General features: G+C 43.6%; 1 protein-coding gene across 1 annotated transcript in view; it reads right to left on the bottom strand.

Moving 5' to 3' along the window:
- Positions 1-18211, bottom strand: part of LOC125744550 (cadherin EGF LAG seven-pass G-type receptor 2-like) — a 48848-nt gene extending 30637 nt beyond the window's left edge. Inside the window, 1 exon segment of the mRNA XM_049016519.1 lies at positions 14152-18211. Within this exon segment, the coding sequence (XP_048872476.1) occupies positions 14152-17764 (3613 nt within the window). The 5' untranslated portion in view covers positions 17765-18211.
- Positions 18212-26983: the final 8772 nt, after the last annotated feature.

Below are 26983 nucleotides of genomic sequence, written 5' to 3'. Positions count from 1 at the left end.
TGTGCAGGAATCTGTAAATGTGTATTCAGAATGCTTTTGCATAATCAGATTCGTAAACCTGTAAAAGAATCTAAATGTGTAACAAGGTTTGCAAGTGTCCTGAGATTTGTGTGTGCATTTAGATTCGTCTACGCAATCACAGATCTATGTACGCATTTATAGATTTGTCTACGCATTCACAGATCTATGCACGCATTCACAGATCTATGCACGTATTTACAGTGTACAGAGTAAACCAAGATAAATGCAGGTGAAGAGAGCAACAACAATCAATGTTTGTTTAAAAAAATTCCTTTGCGTTCCGGACATTTGAGAGGGGAAAACACATTTATTTTGGAACAGAGAAGCAGTATTCTGAGACACTTAGACATCAAAGGAGAAGAGCGATGAGATGCTGAAATGTTTCCCAAGTTCAGGCAGGCTGACTGCACAGCAGTCTCCAGACACACCACAAACATGCTCCTCTGGTTTATTCACTAGAACATTTCATCTACAAAGGGCTTGATCTGGGCCCACATTAGCAGGCATTCTGTCAACAACCAAAAGGCTGTTCAATGGAATAGAGCCCTCATTCCACTGGGGGCTGTTTTCTAGTCCCCCCTCCCCTCCGCAGGGCAAGGTAGGGGAGGGGGGGTGCTGAGAATAGAATGGTTGGCTGCCAACTGGCTTAGCAGGTACAATGGAGCTGGCTGACACCCCGCCTACTGGGGGTTTCAGAGTCTGCCGGGGGGGTTGCCATGACAACAATGACCAAACAAAGCATTCCAGCTAGCCTTTCTCACCTTCCATGAAGAAAGAGGGAGTGTGGAAAAGGGGGGGGGGGAGAGGATGGCAATGCTGGAAAGAGCTAGAGAGGGAAGATGGAGGAGGGAGAGAGAAGAATAAGAATGACAGGCGAAGAGGAGGAGAACAGAAGAAAGGAAGAAGGACCAAGAAGGAAAGCGTGTGGCCCGGCCGGAAGGAGCAGCACTGCGGGAAGCGGAGGCTGAAATTGCAAAAGGCATCTCATTTTTATAGATGACTTCAATTAAGCACTCGTTACAGCCTACTGCAGGTTTCCTCTTCTATACCAAATTCTCAAACGTGACATGCACGTGGGAGGATGCAGAGATGCGTAACACATTGCTTAACTGTCAATCATAACAGGTAGTCGAGGCTCATGGTTTGTGCAGGTTGGTGGACTGTACTACAGTTTTCCAGTGTGCTACACCAGCTGGGTGATGCTACATGCTCCATAGCACGCCAAGAGAAGCGTTTTCTTCTTGTTGTTCTGGTTGTATATTAATATGAGGACAGAATCCAGCATTTGTTGGTATTCGCTAACATCCCTCTTCTCGTCCCTCTTACTTGCTTATTTCTTTAGCACAGGGCATAAGGCAGGAGATAAGATGTCATTCCACTGCAGGGTGCCACACACTCACAATTATGGGAAGCGACTCACCTAACAATTTGCGTTTGAACTTCTGGAAAAAAAACTGCAGAATGCAGAGGAGACCAACATGAGCACACACACAGCTGGGGGTATTCATGAACCACCAGCCCTGAAGGTGTGAGGCTACAGCGCTCCCCACTGAGCCAGCGAACTGAAGCTGCACATTATTCTGCAGAAATAACTGTCAACATAATTAAATTTAATAAATACCCTTGCATACAGCCACTCCTAAAGAATCTGTGCCAGGCAGAGTCTGGCTGGGTTGTCAGGCAGGATCTTGGCTGATTGCTAGGTGGAGCTCCGACTGGTTGCTAGGCAGTTGCTGATGGGATTACAAACTGCAGAATGGAGCAAGCGCTCTTCAGGAGTAGTAACATCATAGGGACCTGAGAACCCAACAATGTCCCGTTGCCCCAGACAGCAAGCCCAGGTTCCGACATTCACCACAGCCAAGGGTGTCTTCCCAAGGAACATGGCATGGTTTAAAAGGAAAAATGTCTGCTAAAACACTGCTCTTATCCAGAGGCAATTGTCCGGATGTGGAATTTAATATTAACGGGGAGAAAGAGGCCCTAAAAGTCCCAATATAACTACAGAAAATGGGAAGACGCAGGGAAGCTGGTTTACACACATCCGTTCAGTTTCTGCTAGGATTCTCTCCCTATGCTTCATTCCACTGTAAAACCTCCCCTGACTCTCCACTCTTTGGTCGTATAGCTATTACAGCTCCAAAAGGCAACCTTTATAACATCAAAGACAACATCTGGGTATAGACAAGATATCTACAGAAAAATGTGCAAATGTGAAGTTTCAAGTCTGTGACTTTGAAAACATAAGTGTGCAAAACTTTTTTCTAAACACAAACTTTGCTACACAGGTGTACAAAACTAAATGACAAGTCTGCAAACTTCTGAAATAGTGTACAAAACTGAAACAGAAGTGTGTAAATCTGTGCGCAGGTGTACAACACTAAATTACAAGTTTGCAGGTCTGTTATTTACAACCACGGAATTCTGTCACCATAATCACTCCATAATTATTAGGGGTCCAGGGTGTCTATTGTTTTTTTTCTTACTGCAGTTGTTTTATTTTATTAATACTTAATTTAAACACAGTCACAGCTTATGTGATATGTCTTAAATGCATGTTGGAAGCAATTGACATGTTTAAGTTCTCATCCTTGCATTAGAATGTAGACAAACGAACACCAGCTAATATTTTGATGGTATCTCATCTGATAATGCTGTGTCATTTCTTTAACATTTATTACACACTGAATATTGAACTAAAGCTTGACTTGTAAAAAAAATAATATTGCAAATCAAATCACAATCGCAATATCTGTCAGAAAAATCGATTAGATATTTTCCCCAGATCGCGCAGCCCCAACACTGACCCTCTGTGGATAAGACTGCCCACCCCTGATCTATGGGATACAGGTCAGCCTGCGTTTCCCTTATCATCTATGGGATACAGGTCAGCCTGCGTTTCCCTTATCATCTATGGGATACAGGTCAGCCTGCAGTACGTTTACCATCTATGGGATACAGGTCATCCAGCGGTACGTTTACCATCTATGGGATATAGATTAATCGAATAATCGTAACCGGTTTATCTCGATTAATAAATTACTAAAAAACATCCATCCTATCTGATTACTCACTAATTTGACAGAAGGAAGACGGCACATAGCAGATGAGGGTCTAAATAAAGTGTGATTGCGTCAGCTGTGTGGAAGCACTTCACATTAAAAGTGAAGGAAAACGCAACAGTCTGACTGTGGAACAGAACGACTGCAGTGCAAATAACAATTCGGGTTTGACAGACTCACCCAGTAATACAAGTTAGCCATAGATATGTGTCGGCAAATCATTTATTTTTGCTCGATGTCATCTCTTTGGAGTACAAGATGCAACAGCAGCAGTGGTAAACTTTTTACTTCATTTTTTGCATATACTAGATCATTTCAAAAGGAACCGTCATTAAAATTGTAAAGCTTGCCAACTGTAGTTTCCAGTGATTGTTTGAATATATAATATAATAAAATATTTACTCAATCACTCAATAAATCATCAAATTAAATGGTCGATTTTTTATATAATTGATACAGGTCAATCTGCGGTACCCCTACCATTTCTGGGATACAGGTCAGCTTGCGGTATCCTTATGATAATAAGGCAATGCCTTATGCCATAAGCCTGCTGTCCCATTACTCTCTAGAGGCTACAGGTTACCCTACTCTCCTCCTTGTCACCTACACCACTTTCCCTGCCACAATGTGCATTCCTTGCATTCCTTACCGAGGAGAAGCAGAATGGAAAGAAGTTCTTTTCTACATCTGTGGCCAAGAAATGCAGACAAAGGGATGGCACTGTCAGGGTCCTCAGCGGAGAGGGACAGATATGAGGTCACACCCCTCAGTGGGTCTGAATATGGGGCCATCGGGGTGACAACGCAGAGTCAACCCTAACCCTGCCTGAATGGTGGGGGAGTCAGAGGCTGCGGGAAGGTTCTCTAAAGCCGGCTCAGCTTGTCATAAACTCCCACACAAAGACAAAACCCTGCTTTATTCCACAAGCCCCCACCGCCCCCAGAGTGCCAGAATACTCCTTTCTCATTCAAATGGGGGCAACAAATGGTGAAAGCTGGGGTTTTTTATTTGGCTGCAGTGAGGGGGGGGGATTACGCTTGGATTGGATGGGGTGAGGTTGGGGGTGCATTTTCCTATCACTTCCCAGACCGCAAGCTTGGTGAGGGGATGCTGGTGTAAAATCAAGGTAACTTCCTCAGTGCCAACACAAGACTTATCCATATTAGGAGACATACTCATAGTTGTAATACACACAAAAAACAGAAACTCAACTGTCATTCTAACACACACAGACGCTAGAAACTGAGAATTTACTGTGCCGTTTATTTTACTTTGCAACTAAAAGTAATATAACAATAGAAGGACACTGGAGCCTTATTTCTAACTCGCACATCCAGACTGAAATGCTGCCAGTAATTTCTAGCCTCTCTGTTGTAATATAAAATATGTTACGAAGGCAAAGGCATCATGGCTGCACCAGAAGGCTGCAGCTCTAGGGTTACCACATACGTCTGCCGATTGCCTGTCCCCTTTCCTTCCCACACGGGTTACATCCTACGATTAACCACAGTCGCCTCATATTCCCTAACAAAACCCCATTGGCCAGCCATGGCCAGACCCAGAGGAAACCCCAAACACGCAGGGAAGACCTTAAGGTGGCTGGATACTTCAAACGAGTTCCGGCAAAACAAACGACTTCTGGCAAAACAAACGCTAAGAGGTCAGAAGGAACAATCTTTCACGTACATAAAACAATGCTGCCATCTTGTTCGTTTGGTACAGAATGTTTCCAATGTAGCAGAGCCACATACAGGGCACAAATAAATATAGTGTGTCAGTGATATTAATGACAGATGACAGCTCTTTTAAAATGAAAGTTGCTCTCTTTATTAACAGGCACTATAGGTTTGAATACTAGAAACGGCAGAGACAAGGGTGCCAACAATTTAAGCAACACTCATGGTTACCACCTAACGAAACATCCATGGTTTTGACATTTACTATTAACAGAAGAACAGAAATATACATCAAATTACACCATTTAAACCATGATATGGTGCAAAGCATGACATGCATAATGAGTTCTGCTGACCAACCACGCGGCATCATATTTATGTCAGCCAATCATGGACTGTGGGTGGGATCAGATCAAATGAAAAAAAATTCACCTTGGTAACCCTGTGCCAAAATAGCAATCAATACAACGTTGATTCCATCAGTTGCATCGTATATATATGAACGGCTTTACCAGCTGCTATTCAGCTATTTAACCCGCTTCTCTGGAAGGGAGGGAACAATCTTTACAAGCTTCCATTTGAACGGCATAGCTTTTCGAAAAACAGGAACACTTCGAACGAATTTCGAACGAAAGTTGTCCAAAAATGCAAAACAGTGTAGAATTCAAGTGGCCCATTGAATAACCTGATGGTTTACGTGGTCAACCTCCCTGGAAGCAGGAAACTAAAAAAAACACCAGAGGTCACACCTGTCATGCCCGGCTCGTCCGCTCCTCGTGTGTGCCACGCCCCCTGCCTTCCCACGTGTATTTCCCTGATTGTACCCCGCTGTATCTCATTACTTTGATTAGTCTTGTCTGGTTTTAAGTCCTGGTCTTACCTGTTAGCGGTGTCCGTCATTGATGTTACCTGATGTTAGTCGGCGTGCCATGTTCCCGAGTCCGCGTCATTTGAATAAATCCCCGTTTGCCCTGATTCTGCCTGCTCGCCTGCTTCCTGCCCACTCGCCCCGTCCGTGCGCCTCACCCGCAGACGCCGAGCGTGACAACACCTGTGACCCCTTCACATTTGGAAGGTTTGTTTTGCGGACTGGCTTAACTAGCCCAGGGCTCCAGCGACGGCCCCTCACCTCCAATGGGACGACGTCTAAGCCACGAAGGGTCAACAGAAGCAGAACAGAAATACAGCTGTAGAAAAACACATTTTTATACGGAGGAAAGGAAGAAGCACTGCTACAACAGTAAGGATATGATCTGACGGAAGGAGGTTTGTCTAAACATTTTTTATAAAAACACGTATTTTTAAAATAAGTCAGTGCAAAAGGTAACAAAGAGTGCGTATTACATCAGCATTTTTGCAGTGGTTCTCTGCCAACATACCCGACCCGTTCATTAACTGAGGGAAACATAAGGCACCATGAATCCACCGTCTTCTGGAATGTCCAACCTGTACTTAGCATGTTTGCAAAGAGGTGTCTGTGGCACTCGGTATGACTTTGGACCACATATGAAACGTGTATCTGACATACTATTCCCTTTCCTTGGTTACAGTATAGTATCCTCACTAAATCCAAATTTCTGCCTGTGAAGGTTCGGTAGGCACCCACAATGCACCAGCACTCCACAGGAAAAAGCTTCATTAAATGTAAAAATTTCGTATCGCGCTTGAGGCGAATAACCAAAGAATCGCGGTGCGTAATCAGAAAAGGCGAGAAACACTAATGGCGGCATCAGGGTAGGTGAAACGGGGACAGTCGTCACACTTACAGAGGCTCACACCACGACAGTCCATGCATCTGACAAAAGGTGTAACAAAGCAAACTGGAGACTCAGGGCTGAAGTGTTTCCCATCTTCTCCATATATTGTTCACATTTGATTGCGGGGAAAAAATAAAATGTTGGGTTGGGCAACAGTTAGCTGTAGGCTAACTTTCACTTAGGCTGTTTACTTTCACTGCTGAGCTTCCTGTTTTGACAACAAATTGCTTCAGGTTGCACGTGAGGTGTGAATTAATCTGTGTGAGCCACGTGCCACCCTCACATCACCAGCTGTGTTTGCAAAGGAACAGAGGTATCCCTTGTGAAGAAAGGTAACTCTGATCCTCACCAGTTAGACTGCAGTGTAAAAAGCTGCAAGGTATCAGTCATCACACTGCCTCGCAAAAGCAGTATATTTCTTTCAGGATATTCTTAATTTTTAATGCTGTAGTTTATTAAGAGAAATTTCATGGCTGGTTGCCTAGGCCTGCTTTACATAATTGGCTATATATCCGTCCATTTACCACTCTGCCAGTAGAGGGTCGCAGTGGGGTTTGGGGCCTGGAGCCTGTCCCAGACAGGACAGGGCGCAAGGCAGGGGGGGCCATGGGCAGACTGTCATCAAAGGAAACAGAGACACACACACACACACACACACACACACACATTATGGGCAATTTACAGCTACATAATTGACTATACAATGAACTATATACAATAATCTTAAGTGTTCTTTTAAAACAGAATCCGATGTGTGCTTGCCTAAACATATTTAAAATGATGAAACTTTGCAGGGGGTACATATTTTGTCTTATTGCAAATGCAAAAAGCTTTCATTTTTAATCGCATTTCAAGCAACCTTGTCTTTAGTGCGGAACACTGCCAATTCCCAGTGAACAGGCCACAGGGTGAATGTACCCGCTTCAGCGTTTAGTGCACTCTTTCAGCAAGTGACCAAAAAGGAAAAAGAAAAGAACGGTAATCCACTTAATTATGGGGGCTTAATGAGGAGACTGTTTACCCCACTAATTGACATTTGTTCTGCTAAGATCGGTAAATAACTGGATTGTGAAACTGTAAAAGAGGCACAGCCTGCAGAAATGCCACGCAGGAAGTAACCGCTGACCCCCAATGGGCCAAACTGGTTTGGCAATCAACAGGGTGATCAGCTCAAGCCTCACTGATCCCAACCCAGAACAGACACCGCTGACGACTGCCAAGAAAGCTTTGCGGAGCCGCTAAGAGAAACAAAGATTTTTTTTTTATAAACTGCCCAGATTATTTTATGGGCATCACTGAGTAACAGACAAGAAAAAAGAAACTACTACAAGAGAGAAGAATGGAAACAGTGGAAATGTGGGCCTTTGTTTGGGGACGCAGAGATCACAGGACATGTCCCTAAACTGGTGAGCCACTTCCTTGTGGCAGCCAATCTGTAGAGAAAGGGCGGAGCAGGACGCGCTGGAGGGATGTGAGCAGTAACGGGATTAAGCCATAACACTGCTCTAAATGTGGGGGCGCCAGAGAGCACCCCTGCATTGGGGGATGTTCCATTCGCTGACTTGTTAAGCTAACGGCCCCATGGCTTGTGACACCACACTCACCCCCGCCCCCCCTTGCAACTGCTAGGCTCAACCAAATGCCAGCATTTTCCCATGGCTGCCCAAGCTGTCACATAAAAATCAGACGAACTACTAGACATGCAAACTCCCTCTAATGAAAACATTTTCATGCCTTTGGAAGAAAAACCACAGAAGGAACGGGGCACCCAGGCTCTGTTATTGGGGTTCGAGTCAGGATCAGGCTGTGATGGGGTCAGCGCAGAGCCAGTCCCATGGGCCTGAACTCCATCCACAGCAGACACATCTTCCTGCGTCTAAGGCAGCTCGCCGTCTCACTGTCACAGCTACTCAGCCAAGCAGAGAAACTAATTATACAAAGGCAATCGTGACAAAAACCTAGGAGGCCCACAGCCCAGCCCTGGGTCCGGATGTCTGCCGTGGGGAACAGCATCCCTGATTTCACCTCAGTGCCTCTTTTTTAATGACATTAGGAAGGGGGGGACCTCATTGTGCACCAAAATGACTTAAAGCATATCAACTCCCACTTTGGAGGGGATGGGAGGTGGGTGGGGGGTTTCAAGGCTGCCTCTTACGGATTTTTTCCATTGCTACCAAGAACCAAGTCGTTCTCGAGCCATACCGCGAACTGACGGTTCTCGGTTGCAATGTATTCCAGCCTGCTGACATGGCCCTGGGACGAAAGCGTGAATGAACCGAGCTGGTTGTGTTGCCACAATCTGACTGGTCTAAATGCAGGGAGACCAAGGTGTTCTGGATGTACATGGATTATTTGAAGGAAAAGGTGCATATTCTATATATTATTCAATATTAGCAGTATCTCAGACCACGATGTATCGATGCATTCCCAATAATTCAGAGCATGAAAATTTCCAGCCACATACTTGAAATGTTATAAAATTCTGCTAGTGTTTGATGCTTAAGACGGCGATTGTCACAGAACGGCCAGCCGAAACCTGGCAGGAATTAGCACATAATAAATCATGATGTGCACCGTGTGAAAAGAAAATAAATGTCTCTTCGCTTTTTATGCCACCATCACTCTCCAAGCCTGGCGACGCCTTTATCGAAGAGCAAGCAGGAACTATGCCGCAACTAGCATTTCTTCATGGGACGGCTCGGGTATGGGTTGGTTCCTGTATTCCAATGGAGAAGCGCCATTAGATCTGAAGGAGACTTTTGAACAGTTTGATGTTCGCTCAACAGGAGACGACTTTCTGAGTGACTCAGGCACACAGCCAGAACATTCTCAGACTCCTGTCACCCTGGGCAATCGGCTCAATCCCTTGATAGGGCTTCCTCAACAGACTAGGTAGTCAAAACCGGCTGAGAAAGTTCGGATTCATGCTACTACAGATACACTCATCTTTTTAGGAGAGAAACTGTCCAGAGTTCTTTACAGCGAGTGGTTCTAACAGGCAAAGGATATTCAGGCTACGGCAGATGCAGGGCCTGTCCGTGAAATTTAAAATACACCACAGAATCTTATTATTCGCCCTGTTTGCAGATGCTTGAAGAAAACCACACCATCTAACATGCAGACATGCTACTGACTAAACTAGCTCTGCATTAGGCATAAAGCTACATTGCTAAAATTCTTATTTAATCCAGCCATTGCAGAGTCTTTGACAGGTCAAGACATGATCTGAGTTCTAAAACTTATTCAGCGAATTAATTTGGGCAGAAATTCCAATCATACGCCTCTCACTTTATAACTTAGGGTAGCATTAGCAGAATGAGTGAGACCTTAATGTTACTAGAATGTGATGTATATGTTACTAGATTTAATAATACAATAGGTGCCACCAAACTTGTCCGTTAACCTTTTACGTGGCAAAAAAGAAAAACTCAAAATACTCTTATGCGTTTCCTTCTAAATTTGTTTTGGCATCCAGCAAAATTAAATCATTCTTGCAAATTCCACTGTAATTAAATTTTACCCGGATGGGTTGGGCCCATGGACAGTGCCATCATGCCGATGGCTGACAGACATCACGGTGTGAAGCCAGCGTAGCAATGCCCCCCCGCCCCCCCCAATTCCAGTATCTCTGCTAGGCGCACCTGAAAAAATATTTTAAATCTACTTGGTTTGCACCTGCCTCAGTTAATCAAGGGCAAGTCTTTATTTGTATCGCAAAAGTGAGGATTAAAACTTACCTGCAGAGCAAACTCTCCCATTCCCTACCATACCTGTCTTAGACAAATGATTCCTAATCGTTACATTGTTGTTAACCCTTTTTCACCATGTCTCACCCAGCACATTTAACTGCAAATGTAATCAATGAATCAGTAATACTCTAATGACTAGAGGAAACACTTTATGATTTACTGACACATCCCGGCTGTTATAATTCTGATTTTCTACACTGTATTTAGGCAGCCCTACTTTAAGCTAACTACTTGGCTGGACTTCAGCATCTTCAGATAATTAAACATATCTCTGATTAGTTAAAAACAACATATTCCATTTCCCAGAACTGCTTATCTTATTCATAGTCACAGATCCTATGGGCGCAAGACAAGATGAAAACCAGCATGGGGTGCCAACCCAGTGCAGGGCACACTCACACATACAGGCACACTTACGGGCGATTTGGTACCTTAATCTCAGCATGTTTTTGGCCTGGGGGGGGGGGGGGGTAACCAGAATACCCAGAGGAAATCCCATGGTAACACTGGGAGAACATGCAAACTCCACAGCCCTGGTAGAGACTCGAACTCAGATGTGAGGCAACAGTGCTAACGACTGCACCACCAATTAACATTAAAGATAAATAAAATAAAAGAATTTTACTGCCCCTGATCATACCTTTATTTAGAAAAAAAAAACGGAAAGCAGCACCCATTATGAGTTCAAAAGAGTTCAATTAACATAATTTAAACAGTCAGGATCTTACTGTGCAAAAATCTTCACATTCACTTACATATTCAAAATAATTGTAAACACTGAAGCATGCGATTCGAGACCCAGCAGGCTATACAGTGGAAAAGTAAGGAAAGAACGGCTGTGAACTGGCTCATTTTACTTCAAATGTGCAAAAAAATACAAATAGTAATAAAGTAATAGTCAATAGTGAATTTATTAAGTCGTTTTAAAAAAAATTGAAAAAGAAATTTTATAAAAATTTATGGTAGGCTACCTACTAGTAATTTAATAAGCACTCTTGATACAAAAGTTCAGCTTAACCAATTGATTCTTGCCACAATCAGCCAACAGAGTTTTCTGTGTAAACAGCCCCGTACACAATCCTGTTTGTTTTAGGCACCAGCATCAGGTGAGCTACATGTCGTGTGGTTATGCTTAAATTGTCAGACCTCGCTGAGCTAAGGTCAGTACTAAGCAGACAGCGAGACCCATGGTAATAAAGTGACCTGGTGACCTAGTTGTTACCTTTTCTGCTATTTCAAAAGAGAAAGTGCTACAGGAGCCGTGTATGGCTGGATGATTAGGTCTTTGTGCCCTTCATTGGAAGGTCATCGGCTTGAGCTTCAGCCTTGGCGGAATAGTCAAGTCCCCTTTAGGCCCGTGAACAAAGCCCTTAAACCCCCCCCCCCCAATATGCTCCACGGATGCTGGCTAGAAAGCCTGACCCTGCAATAAGAGTCCAAGCTTGCACTGCATATATGTGCGTGTGTGTGTAAAAGCACAGCAAGATGGGGTGTGTGAGAATAAGCTTAACAATGTGCTTATGCAAATGAAAAATTTATAATAATGCAATTAGTACAGCTGTATAAATGACATTTCAAATCACTCTCAATAAAAAGCTTAGCCTTCTGCAGTTGATTAGTACAGATCAATGTGAGCGGAATTAAATTCTTTGCAAACACAGGCCTGTTACAGTTTTTTTGACATATTTATTAACAACACCGTGGCTGGCCATTGTCTTCTCTTTTTCTTTGTTTTTTTTAAAGAGGTTTTTCACGGTGGAGGCCAGGTCACTCGCTCCTAGGCAGTGTCCACCCCCTACCCCCCAAAGGTCATTTACATTCAGACTGTCCTCTCCTTTACCCCCCACCCCCAGCATCGACCCAAATCATCCAGCCCTGCCTGCCTCACAGCCCCCAACTGTCCTGGGGAAAGACAGCTTGCTGATGGCTGTGCCCATGAGAAATTGGGGGGTGGGTGGGGGGGGTTGGAAATCTCCAACAGAGATGATGGAGCTGAATGCGTTAGGAGCAGAGAGTAGTGGGGAGAGCTGGCTGCCCTGGACAATAAGCTTCAGGCTGGGGTCTCATGGACTCTCACCCAGCATTGGCAGCTGGCAAAACAAAGGAAATCAGATCTCTCTCTGTTAAATGCCCCGCGAACACGGTCTGTCCTTCTGAACCTCATTCCCTCCCCCTCCCCTACACAGGCGTTAAAAAAAAAAAAGTGATAAAGAGAAAAGCCCCTCCCCCCAGCTCTCCATGGGAGGTGCCAACACACATATTCCAGCAGGTGCTGGTCCGGTAGACTAACCGAGCTCCTAATTGGACACTATGAGCTACAGCTGCCCCCTCCCCCCAGGACTCAGAGCTGGCTGTTATTGCCCCCTCATCCACCTGTGCTCCCACGACACTGCTTACGGCATCAGTCTGTAACCAGGAAAATCCCACCAATCTCGTCCCCCCCCCCCCCAAGGAGGGAAGCTCAAACAGCCTCAGAGAATGCAGACCCACTGTAATGGGCCCAAATATGCAAGATAATCAACCTTGGGCAGTCAAAGCAACACCTCCCTGTACATCTCCACTGACGTTCAGGATCAGACTATCATCACTGTTATTAATCTGGAGGTACTCAATTGGTACAAGATAGAAAAAAAAAACGTACACATCTCAGATGGAACTGTCACAAGAATTTAGATCATGTGCAGCAAAGCACTGAGGCAGACGGTCTGCCCTTAACAACTGTGCCACCTGCTGCCCTACTTGCCAATGAGGGGCGATCATCTCCACCAATCATCTCGAGCTATCAGCAGGTCCATGACGTGGTATTAAGAAGCTCTTCCACCAGAAAATCTCCGTGCATCTTTTCAGGTTGCACTGCAGTTAGTTTTGTTTGTCTACAAGAAACATGGTATGATAACTAATACCTAAAAATATCCACCTATCCACCCGTTTTCTATGTCTGTCACATGCAGTGTTTCAAGAGTCCTAACACAATAAAAACTGTTTTCCTGTCCACATGGCAGCCTAACTGTCATTCCTAAATTAAAATAATTCATAACTAAATTAAATGCAGAGAGAACACATGGTCACCCGGTACTGCAGCAATTAGAGTTTCACAATGAGTACAACTGCAAGACAACAACTGCTGTGATTAATAAGGCAAATAAATTAAGTTCATGTGTTATCAACACATTTTACTGAGACAATCAACCACATGGCCCCTGGGGCACAGGGATGTCAGTCACCTTCATTATAACTGCAAACATCAAATGAGATTCACTGAACCACAGGGCTTTACCCAGAAGTCCTTCTGTGGGCTACACTGCGATGCACTTTTTAATTTTAATATGAAGCACATGGAGATGGATGGTAAGGGAGTCATTTGAAACTGGCAATATAACCACAAGGACACATTTGCCAGCATTGCTTCATTAATCACATCTTGTTACCTCAGTTATTTAACTGCTGCCAATTAAACGAAAGCTTTAACATGGAGGTTTCAAGGCAGGCACTATGCTTATAAATCGTATTAAGAGAAACGATAAAATCAGTATGAAGTGCTGCAGTATGACTGCAGTGATCGTATCTCACAGACCATAAGTGGTGTCTGAGATTTTTTTATCACCTAACAGGAAGTAACAGCAGTCATGCTACAGTTTCATCAGACTAGCTGCCTGAATGCTCTCAAAACACACACACACACACACACACACAGTTTTCACTGATTTCAGCTAAGCAACTTCATACTACAAGTCCTGCAATATGAACCTCTCTTACCATTAAAGAGTGATAATTCACAAAATTACTATAAGAACACATCATTTTCAGCATGACCTATATCATGACCATGACAAAATCTCAACATCAGCACTGAGACCCAAAAACATACAGAAGATGGTGATCCTACCTGACACAGAGATTCTCATGGTGGCCTCCAGGGGACGGTTGTTGTCCAATGCGCTGCTGAGCTGAATCTCACCTGTACTCTGGTTGAGGATCACCAAATTCAGCTCATTTCCTACTTCAAAATGGTATTGCAGCAGGTCTGAAACATCTGGGTCATGCGCTGGAATCCGTCCAATTACCCCAGTTGGAAAGCTGCTGGACTTGTTGGTAACATAGTTGTTGAAGACTATTTGAAAGTTCTTGAGCACTGGCAGATTGTCATTCTTGTCGATCAGCTTGACACGTACTGTGGCACGACTCACAAGAGGAGCAGAGGTGGCCTGCACCACAATGATGTACTCAGAGCGAGTCTCATAGTCTAAATCCGTCAGGGCTGTCAGCTCTCCAGAGAAGATATCTAGTTGAAAGACCTCTGGGATGTTGCCCTCTACAATCTGATACATGATCTGGGCATTACTCCCCTCATCTGGATCAGAGGCCGTTATCCGTGCAACCACTAAGCCAATGGGACTGTTTTCCTCCACAAAAATATCAAAATCATCCTTCTCAAACACTGGTGGGTTGTCATTGACATCCAGGACACTCACCTGAATGTCCACGACCGTTTTCAGTGCAGGGAGACCTTTGTCCACTGCAAAGGCACGAAGGTTATATGCTGGCACATTCTCACGATCCAACCGACGCAGAGTACGTACAATCCCTGATGTCGACTCGATGATGAAGTCACCGTCACCATCTTCCCCACCTTGAAAAGTATAGAAGATGCGCCCATTCAGCCCAGAGTCCTGATCTGTGGCAGAGACCTGCACCACACTGGTGAAGGCAGGAACGTCTTCCATCACCGATCCCTGGTAGTGGTCTCTAAGAAACCGAGGAGCATTGTCATTCACATCATTGACCAAAATCTCCAGGTATGTCGTATCCGACTTTTGCGGAATACCATTATCGCGAGCTGTGATGGCAAGTGTATAGGAGACCTGATCCTCATAGTCCAAATCCATCTTTGTCGTGACAGCGCCAGTGTCAGGATCAATGTCAAACTGTGGGATGCTGTCCTCCATATAGTAAGTGATGCGGGAGTTTTCGCCTGTGTCCTCATCTGTGGCGCTGATGACCACAACTGTGGTACCAATAGGTCGGTCCTCGTTGATGTTGACAGTGTAATGGGAGCTCTGGAATACAGGCCGATGTGTATTGGCATCGGTGACATTGACAAACACCTGGGCAGTGTCAAGGCGCGTGCCATCAGAGGCTGTAACCACTAGGACGTACTGCCGCTCCAGTTTATAATCCAGAGGTAGTGCCAGAGTGATTAGGCCACCACCACTCTGGCTGGTGATGGAGAAGCGATTGCGTGTGTTGCCACTGGAGATTTGATATGTTACCACACTGTTGATGTCCCTGTCTACCGCTGACACTGTGACTACACTAGTTCCCACTGCTGCGTCTTCATTCAGCCGCATGTAGTAGAACTTTTGAGTAAACTCAGGGTTGTTGTCGTTCACATCTAGAATGGTCATGCTCACACTCGCAGTAGAGGTCATGGGGGGGGAGCCATGATCACAAGCCTCTACGCCAAAGTTATAGAAGTCAACGGTTTCTCGATCAAGCTCAGCTGCCACCACGATCCAGCCAGTATTGTTGTTGATGGAGAATGGGAAACCAGGTGCTGTCTCAATAAGCCGGTATTCCAACCTTGAGTTCTCTCCCGAGTCAGCATCAATGGCCTGGATGTGGATGACAGAATAGCCTAGAGGCACATTTTCTAGGACAGTAGCTTGAAAGGGGGTGCTGACGAAAATAGGAGCATTATCGTTGACATCCAGCACCTGCACAGTAACAAGGCCACTAATGTTCGAGAGGGGTGGTCGGCCGCCATCCTGCGCCCGGATGCGAAGCGTGTACTCCTTGTTTGCCTCGTAGTCCAGCTGGCTGACTAAGTCCATCTTACCGGTCTGTGCATCAATGTAGAACTGGCCCCGGGTGTTTCCACTCATGATGCTGAAGTGCACCACCGCATTGTTGCCGCGGTCTCGGTCTGTGGCGGTCACCTGTAGGATGTGGGAGTTGGGGGGCGTGTTCTCAGGCACCTGCACTACGTAGCGCTTCTTGCTAAACTGTGGGGCGTTGTCATTGTCATCTTCCACTGAGATGTAGACGGTAGCTGTGGAGCTACGTGGCCCTGGGTCGCGACCCTGGTCGTTGGCCTCCACCAACAACATATAGGAGTCTATCTCCTCCCGATCTACTGGTCCCTTAGTACGAATCACCCCAGACCTGGGGTCGATCTCAAACACACTGTTGGAGCTATTGCTATTGAGGATATTGTAAAGGATGTTGGCGTTGGCTGGGGCATCTCCATCAGTTGCCCGCACTGTAAGGACCTCATACCCCACCTCCAGGTTTTCCCGCACACTCTCCTTGTAATCCTGCTGCTCGAAAACAGGGTCATGGTCATTTGTGTCGCTCACAGTGACTGTGAGGGTCGCCATGGCTGTGCGCCGTGGAGTGCCGTGGTCCACTGCTGTCACCCGGAACACGTGCGTCGACTTTGTCTCTCGGTCCAGCTCTTCAGCCGTGGTCACAGCACCAGTGACAGAATCCACTGCAAACAAACTGTTGGAGCGGCTATCGAATAGTGCATCGATAAAATACTCCAGCCTACCAGCTTCCCCCTCATCAATATCTACAGCTTTCAGCACCACAACAGGTGTCCCATTCGGCCTGTTCTCCGGTACAGATACCTGGTACATGGGCGGCTGGAACTGGGGGCTTGTGTTAACATTCCTTTTCCTGCGGTTTGCTATGCCTGCAGTTGAATGTGCAGCCTTCTGAAGGACTCTCTTTAAGTGGTCCTGCCCAAATGACCCAATACCTATTCGCCAGTGCACAGACACTGGTTCTCCCTGAACAGCTCCGCTCAGTTCCTCCATGCTAAGGCACAACCCCGTGGATGAACAGCTCCGGCAACGCAAATCCATCTCACGCAGTTTTCCAAGTTTCAAGCAGAACCGCTTAGAAGCCACTAACCTCTGTGCCGAGAAGTGCAATTCGGGAACGCCGACTTTGCGGCATTGGAAACCGGCGCGAACCTTGGAGGTGGGCAGGAGATCCCATATTCGAAACAGCGGAATTCCAGATTCGTAGCACCTAGGCTGATGATTGTGGGCATCCAGTAGGCTGATTATATCTACATCGCGCTGCGCCTTTTTCCCACGCTTACTGCGACAATCGGTGCCGTGTACGTGCACGTCGTAGCGGCTGGTTATCAGGTGCCTGAATCCAGGGATAGATGCGTCTGTGCAGTCCACGGTAGTGTAAATTGTAAAAGGGTTAGATGGGATACCGCTGCAATCTAGTGCCTCCGAAACCAACACGGTGCCTGCCACCCCATCGATCCGTAAGAAGGTCCGCGTAAATTTAGGGGAAATTACTTGGTCCAGGGTGCAATTCCTACTCAGCTTTGTAATTGCAATTATGGTTCCAGGTTGCACATCCTCGCCGATGTGCACGTTGTAGCTTTCCGACAAAGCAACGAGTTTCAGTAGCCCGGTAACAACAAGCAGTACGTACCCCTTAGTGAAGATCATCTCCGCTGAACACAGTTCCCTCATGTCTCCTTCGCTTGCCGTATATTTATCGTGTCCGTCCCTCAAACTTTCCTTCGACTCCGTCTCTTTTGGTGGGTTAAATCCATGCTTTCGCTGTTGCCCAGAAGAGTTTGATTCACTCGCTTATGCTTTGCACTCCTCCGCTGTTTTGAATGACTTGTACAAAATGGCTCCTACTACTCCCGTGCCTTGTGGGCTTCTCATTACCATAAACCTGACTCAATACAACAGAAGAAAGAAAAGAGAGTGCATGATTGTCCCACAACAGCACGATCGGATCAGACAGTAAAAGAGGGCGACCGATTGGAGCTGCTGGGGGGAAAACCACCCGTTTAAGGCCAGTTTGAAAGAGCTGGCAGCCGCTTTTATAACATCCAAGCAAGCGGAGCGCGACTCTCTACCTGAATTTTAAGCCGTGACGCGTTTGAACATTTTATTTCGTTACTGAGTTGGATTATGTCCAGTAGAACCGCAGTATTCTGCTCTTTCAAAAACTGTACGTTTACAATTCAAAAAGTACATGTCACGTCCATCATATATTTGTTTAACGGACTTAAATTAAAATCACTCATGACTACAGTTAATGGACTGGAACTAATTAACTTATTCTAAAAAAGTTGATCGTAAATTTGATATCTGTAATGATTCAGCAAATGAATACCAATTTCACCAATACGGAGTTAGGAGTAATATCTTCCCCGTATGTTTACAATCCCACTAGATAAAACCAGATAAAACAAGGGTCATTTCAATACTTTATATCTCACTATTGCCTAACTTTGATTACTGTTCATTACCCAAACCGAATACTGTTACATTAGTATCTATGTAACTATCATGAATTTTGGTATGAAAACATTTGGATAGCTGTCTCTTGACATCTGGACACATTTATTTTATTTGTGTATTTTACGCTTGTATACGCTTTGCATATAAATAACATAAGATCCTCCAGCATCTTATCTATCTGTATGAATGGGAGAATGTGTACACATGTATCCGTAAAGGGCGATGAAATTAATACTAATATATCTTGTCGGTCTATAAAAGAAACATCTCCTGTTAACATGTTTCGTTGACTCCTCTATATGCATTTCTTTAAACCGCTAATTCTACAGCATGACTTATTGAAACGAACGTTTAAAATATTCGGTTTTCACGGACCTGGTTTAAAATATCTTTAAAATAGTTCAGCAGCGTGTTGATTTTTTTAACCCATTTTGGAGGTGATATACAGTCAAGTTGCTTATTTAAACTAGGGATAAAGTTTATGGATGCAGATCTGGGGGTTATGTGGCAAAAATGACAGTGAATTCTTTGTGTGTTTTCCGCGCTCCTCCTGCTTTTCCACGGGTATACTGTAGCTAGTATACGCGCTTATTCAGAGAGCTTTTTTCATATTTTTGAGCCCAAGGGAAGCAGAAGTAGGGCCTGAGGAAACGGCAGAGAGTGAATTACTTGTTAGAGAGTGAACTGTACTGCTAAGAGTGAGTTAAGTGAGGATAGAGGGGTGTGGTTGTAACGGACAGTTACTAGCAGCAGCATTTATCACAGCTAATGACAGCTTTTATGTTCTGTGGGTGAATTTGCATGTCAGTAAAAATGTGAAAAGAGTAAATGCTTGCATTAAGTTTACAACAAATGGTACTGCTATCACTGATGTTATGGTGTTTTTGCTTCAGTAGAAAGTTAAGCTGAAGCTCCCTTTGTCTAAGCAGAAGAGTACTGCCCATATGCCCATTGCAGGGAGACTGGCTAGATACTTTTGATAGCAATTGATCATACAGATGTGATCGTAGTAACTGAACATTATGGCTATAAACCAGAAGATTCTCCTCCACACATCTGGCCATCCAGTCCCAATCCCACCTGCAGCAGTTGGTTCAAAATCATGTGCCACACTCAGTACTTCATCTGATGTGTTTCACAGGGTTTAAACCTAAAATTTAAATGTTTATTGATAGCAAGATACAATACTGGTAAAGAGCACAATATGGCACATTAACTGTGAAATTTGAAGGTTTACATTGTGATAATATGCCCGTGAAGGAAAGTTTGTGAACCCCTTTGAATTTGTGATTTCTGTCCAAATTGAGCCCAACACAGCTTTGCTAATTCAAGCATGTATGAGGTGGATCCTTGGCATTTATCTGTCTCTTCTCTGCATCTACCACAAGTCAGTGAATGTATCTTTGGATCTTAGTCCGTTTGCACAGAACATGTACACCTGGAAAATCCTCTGGTGAAGGCTTACATCATTCTGAAAATATTCCCTGAACACGCCCTCAAACCAGAAAAAAAAAATCCTAAAACCTTGTAAGATTTCACTTTCTCCAGGAGACGGTGTTCTTTGTCTGTCAGAAGTGGACGACTCTTTGGTTAACCTCCATCAATGTATTACAGCTCAAACCTCACTCAGTCCGTTGAGATTGGAGTTGCATTTGTTAGCTATACATTTGAGCTCCTTTGCACTTGCAGACTAGTGACATCCTGTGCACATTTGGCTTATAAACATGGCTTTTCACAGGGATGCCAAAACAGTACATTTGCTTCCTTTACCTAAATGATAATTTAATTGTCGGCTGTAACTGTGGAATTGATGTTAGACGTTTTATTACACAGTTTTTTAATTATTTTTTTTAATTACTTTTTTTTCTAATTACATTCAGCTTTTTGTCTTTTTTTGTAATATTAAATAATGAATACATCATTACTAAAACACTGAGTAATATAGATCAATGTTTTATAAACTGGTCTTCAGAGAGCCCACGTTTTTGCTCCATCCCAGGTCCCAGGGAACAGGGAGGGATCTTTAACACGTACTGCTTGATGATCCTCTAGGATCTGTTTGAGAAACGCTGATATGTAGATCACCCACGTAAATATATCTGGCTCCACCTGCTGGGCTAATGCAGAAAAAAGTTAAGTTCATCATCTGATCAGCTACCGAAGCCTAACTGAGGAGATAAGATGTAAGTAGAGCTTCTGAGTCCTGAGACTATGGAGGAAGGTATAGCAACTCAAAGCCGCTGCTCTGCCTATGAGTAAATGAAATTTTAGGTTCATCAGAACTATTGAAAGTAAAAGTTGACCTTAGTTGAACATTTTCAGTCACTGAAATTTTCAACTTCAGTATAGATCTCGTGCTGTGCGAAACAGCTTTGTATGAATGAATGAATGTTGCATTTATGTAGTGCTGTTCAAGACACCCAAAGTGCTTACAGAAGTAGCAGAGAACCATTTCAACCACCACCACTGTGCAGCACCACCACCCAACTGAAGACGTGATCTCTTGTGCCACTGTACTCACCACACAGTCTTTAAGGTGGTACAAGGGCAGGACTGAATTCACCAGTTAGATACAGGAGATGATTAGGAGGCCAGATTTCATACGGCCACAGTGGGCAGTTTTAGCCAGGACATTGGGGTATCACCCCTACTCTTTCAAAAGATGCCCAGGGATCTTTTATGAACTCAGAGAATCAGGACCTCGGTTTTATATTTCACCATTTTTACAGCACAGTGTCCCTGTCACTGCACTGTGGATCCACACCAACCTCAGAATCGGACGACCTGTAAGTGACACCAGCACACTCTTCTACCAGCAAACCCGCTTTCCTAGGTGCTATTCCACCCAACTATAGATGTTTAAAAGCAAATTTCATTTAAAATGCGGGACTGTCAACTACATCTCAGTGCGCAAGGCATAAGACAACATCTACCGGGAGAAAACCCTAATATGAAACTAATAACATTAGCTCTTAAAAGTACTGCAGCTTCGTACCTCACATACTGAGACATAAGATACTTGTAATTAAATGTACCATAGGAGCATGTGCCAAAACACAGCGCTGCCTGAAGGTTCAGAATTCTCCATATTCCTGAATAAATATGACTTAAAATATCATCAGATCTTCTCATAAATCTTAAAAGTAGATGAACGGAACACAATCGAACAAATGAGATAAAAATGTCACACTTGCTCATTCACTTATTTATCCAATGTCACAAGTCATTAAGAACAAACAAATCTGTTAAGGGAAAAATATAAAACATTCCATAAGCTGTTGCATAAGTGCATGGCCATAATCTAATACTCTGTTGCTACACCTTTTGATTTAATTACAGCATTCAGTCTTTTTGGGTAGGAGTCCATCAGCATGCCACATCTTGGCTTGGCAATATTTCCCCACCATGCAAAAGTGCTCCAAATCTGTCCAACTGCGAGGCCATCTCCTGTGCACAGCTCTCTTCAGGTCACCCCACAGATTTTCAATTGGATTTAGGTCTGGGCTCTGACCCTAATTTTCTTCCGGTGAAGCCATTCTTTTGTCAATTAGGATGTATGCTAGGGGTCATTGTCACGCTGAATTCCTCTTCATCTTTCTAGCAGACACCTGAAGATATTAGGCTAAACTTGACTGGTATTTGGAACTGGTCATAATTCCCTCCACCTTGACTAAGGCCCCAGTTCCAGCTGAAGAAAAACAGCCCCAAAGCCTGAAGCTGCCCCCCACCCTGCCTCACCGTGGGTGTGGTGCTCTTCTGGTGAGGCGCAGTGTTGTTTTTGCACCAAACATTCCTTTTGGAATTGTGGCCAGAAAGTTCAGCTTTGGTCTAATCGGACCATAACACATTTTCCCACATACTTTTGGGACACTTGGCATTTTTGTTTTTGTTGTTGCAAGATCTAGCCGGGTCTGGCTGCTTTTCTTTTTCTTTGTAAGAAAAGGCTTCCGTCTTGTGACCGTCCCCCATAGTCCAGACGTGGAGAATACGGAGATTGTTGTCATATGTAGTACACAACCAATGCTTGCCAGAAATTCCTGCAGCTCCTTCAGTGTTGCTGTAGGCCTCTTGGCAGCCTCCCTGACCAGTTTTCATCTTGTCTTTTCATCAATTTTGGATGGACGTCCAGTTCTCGTTAATGTCACTGTTGTCCCATATTTTCTCCACTTCTCGATGACTGTCTTCACTGTGTTCCATGGTAAAAATTCTGTGGGAATTTTTTTGTACCCTTCTCCTGACTGATACCTTTTCAACATTGACATCCCGATGATGCTTTGGAAGCTCCCTGCAAACCATGGCTTTTGCTGTAGAATGTCACTGAGTAAATGTCAGGAAAATCCTACTGGGACAGCTGAACTTTATTTGGGGTCAATCAGAGTCACTATTGTCGATGGCAGGTGTGAACCAAAAAAGACTGAATGCTGTAATTAAATCAAAAGGTGCTTCAACAAAGTATTAGTTTAAGGGTGTGACACTTATGCAGCCGGCATATTGTAAGTTTTTTATTTTTTATATTACTCCCCCAACAGATTTGTTTGCTTTTCAGTTGAATTGTATAGGTTATAGGTCACATTAAAGGTGGGAAAATGAAATGATTCATCGTGTCTCATTTTTTTACATCACAAAAACCTGCCATTTTAACAGGGGTGTGTACACTTTTTATATCCATGGTACTACTACATTATTTGTGGCACCTTAAATAACGTGTTAGTGATATATGTAATTTTAGATCCCTTTAATAATTACAAATAACTCTTATACCTAGAAGGGTGGCACGGTCGCCCAGTGGTTAGCATTGTAGCGACACATGTCCAGAGTCGCTGGCTTGATTCTGTATACATGGAGTTTGCATGTTTTTCTGTGTTTATAGAGTTTTCCCCACAGTCCTTTGGTTGACTTCCACTGTTTAAAAACATGTATTTATGTGAACTAGTATTTCTCAATTACCTTCAGTGTTACGTGATGGACTGGCATCCGGTCCAGGGTGTCCCCTGCCTCCTGTACTGGGATTGGCTCCAGGCTCACTGTAACCTTGTACTGCATAAGTAGTTACGGAAGACTGATGGATGGATAAAATGCAGTGTACCTACCTTTCAATCTGACATATCAATATGCAAGCTCCATGAATACCAACACAGAAGACATTGGGATTGTGATTCGTAGTTTTATGAAATATGCCAGGATGGATGCTATTGAACTTCCAAAGTTCAAGAAAAGATCTACCCTAAGGCGATTTCCTTTTAGCAAAAATTATGAGGAGGGCATCTATCCACTAGAGGGCAGTATTTCTTGGCTTATATGCACTGCAATGTCAGCCTGACCCAGTTTTGCCTTCCTGGCTCTTACATCGTACTATTCTCTGTCTTGAAGCTCCTTCTTTCCTCCTGCAATAGTTGATATTCTCATAGGTCATACAATAGCTTTGCAACACAGCAATTTGCTCATTCTGTTTTCTGCATTACCATAGCAGTTGTTACGTAATTTTTGTGGAACATTGTGTATGTAACCAACTACGTTGTGCTAACTCTTGATTGTGTATTCCTTCATATTATGAAAGAGTTCAATAGTTCAATTGTAATGTATGAGGCTCAACTTTGCATAGCATTTAGCATTCCACCTGTTTATATGCCTGTGTCACAAGGAGATGGGGCAGGCAGAGTAACATTCCAATGTACCTGTACTTATACTTCTGCAAATGGCAAATAAAGGATTATTTCACCATCATTTCAGTGCCTGGTGATAAGGAAACTTCACAATGACCCTCGTATACATTTTACAGCTGTGGTGCACAATGTTCCTGCGACCAGAGGAAATACGCAGCCTTCAGCACCAGGAACTGTCCAGAACAGATAAAAATTGGCCTCGTCCTGCAATTTCCCCTTTTCAAAAGGAGCCGACCCTTGGCAGCAGATGCCAAAGGTGCAGAAAGGAGGCCAGTGGATCTTTCTTTATTACGTGCATTATGACACGGGATCTAATGAGCAGGGTTAGCTCAGGTAACTCAGGTGCAAAGACTTCTAAGGCATATAGAAGCTCATAGAATACTTACCTTTTTATTGAATACAAATGGAATTCTGAGTTTAAGTATATGGGTTTAGGTTCTTAAACAGAACAAAGAAATAACACAACTGTGTTATAATCATATTCCATCTTCTCTTTTATTTCGTAGTAATGAAGTAGCAGAAGCATGATTTCATGTAGCACGGGAGCCGAATAAGTAATGCTGTTGCAGTGTAGATCAGCCTTAAAATGTTAAGAGGTACATTGAATGATCCAGCCACAGCGTGCCTTAACCTGAAGTACTTTCACCTCAGATGACCGGTATGTTTTGAGAATATTATCTGCACCACAGTGGCAATCACTGCAAACTGTTGCCTCCATTGTTTCCTATCAGTACTCCTTGTTGTCAAATTAAATAATAAACCAAACCTGCATTAGTGTATATTGTATCCAGTACGTAAGTAGGGGGTAGAGATGAGATAGAGATAGAGACACAAATATGGCCAAAAATCACTTGCCTTTCTTTACTTAACAGATCGAGGAGGACGGACATTACATTCAAAAGAAAATGATCGCAAGCTGAAGACAAACATATCAACTTTCTGATGCTCCTGGGCTGATGACAGATGTGGGAAGCCGTCGACACAGTGTGTCTGTCCTGTGTATAATCTAACTGCTAAAAGAACACTTAGTTCTGCCAAGGAATATTAGCTGTCATACGTAGCTACTAGCTCTGTGTCGATATAAATAGAAAATTGTATAATGTAGTGGTGACACAGTGTATGGCCTGTTCATGATCACACCTCCAGGGTTGAGGGCTCGATTCTCTCTCCCTGGTTTTGTGTATGTGGAGTTTGTGTTTGTGTGTGTTTCTTCCAGGTATTCCAGATTTCACTGTTTCTAGGTATATGTCAGTGTATACCCTGTAATTCCTTAGACAGACTTACCATGACTGTCTGCTGTGTAAGTGGTTATGGAACATGGATCAATGACTCAGTGGTAATAATGCCAGAAAGTGCTGCCAATTCTAAGATCTCTTCACAGCAATCTGTCAGTACACAGCCAGTTTAACAAGATTTAGCTGGACAATTTTGTTTCCCACATGTGCTCTTCCCATTGCACAGCTGCAGAAAACATTTTACATTGTGAATGTGATAACTCAAAAAGTATTTTAATGGGTATTACTACTTCAGAAAAATAAAGCATTATATGTGGATGTAGATCTATACCTGATTGATTCTAAGACAAATCACACCAAAACTGACATCAAAGAAATGGAGGGGGAGGGCTGCAGAAAATGATTGATCTTATGTGAACACAGTAACTCTAAAAGTATTTTTGGATCTTTTTCAAAAGGATGATCTGGCGCTTTTAATTTTGAAACAATTTGCCCCAAAATGGAAGCACATGAAAGGACAGCCATAGAAAGATCTGGTGAACCTGATTACATTGAGACAAGTCACACAAAGCTAGGCTTTTCATAATTTTTTTTTTTTGGAGAGGTGGGGTAAGTGTGTATCGGGGCTAGATATTGTAGCTGTTGCGGGGGTGTGGGAGGAGGAGGGATTAGATGGGGGAGGGGGTAACAGTGATCTCTAGAGAATACATTATTGTCGTTCCGACAGCATCTATTTACTGAAAGCTTTTGTATTTATCTGGCATTTGGTAAGGTTTTCACTAAGGGTATATTCTCTTCCAGTTTGCCTTTATTAATCGAGTTCAATAACCATTATACTTTAAATCTTAAAAAAAAAATCTTTTTGGATTCTGGTTTAATATATAATAGCCTTGATGGTCTGGGTTAGGAAATGCGTGCGTGCAAGATCTGGAGGGTTCATTTCAAATGTCCTTATATGAAAGAATAGGAAGAGGAAAACAAAGATGGAATTAGGTAACTTGTCATGGGTAGAATTTGGTTATATCTGTCATCCAAAATGTTTCAGAACTATAGCTACTCAGTGTAATACATGCTACTATATTGCTGAGTTAAATACTTAATAACTATAATTATAATATACCCCACATTTGTAAATTTATTGCTTAAACTCATTCAAATGTTTTATTTAAAACTTCCAGTTATGTCCAGTGGTACTGATGTCCATAAAATTAATATTGTTGCCTCTGATAAACCTGTAGTGTTTACTACTGGTGGAACCCTACTCACCAACGTTTAGGCTACATCAGTTCTAATTTGTTCACCATGCAGCGGAAAACAGCAGTTAAAAATGTTACCAGCATTGTACACCCACTGTAACATCAGCCTTTTCAGCACAAGTATGTGAATACTGGACCACAGCAGTTCACACGCCAGTCTGCTGAATTCCATTGTTTTCAATGCAAGGATGCAGTTAGCTTGCTGACACACGATCGCAACACATCAAATGCTTTTGCATGCAGCACTCGAAATGCGAAAATAAGCTGCGTTCTGTTCTT

Source organism: Brienomyrus brachyistius, chromosome 6 (assembly GCF_023856365.1).
Source record: "Brienomyrus brachyistius isolate T26 chromosome 6, BBRACH_0.4, whole genome shotgun sequence".
Lineage (NCBI taxonomy): Eukaryota > Metazoa > Chordata > Actinopteri > Osteoglossiformes > Mormyridae > Brienomyrus > Brienomyrus brachyistius.
This window is presented reverse-complemented; position numbering and strand designations above follow the sequence as displayed.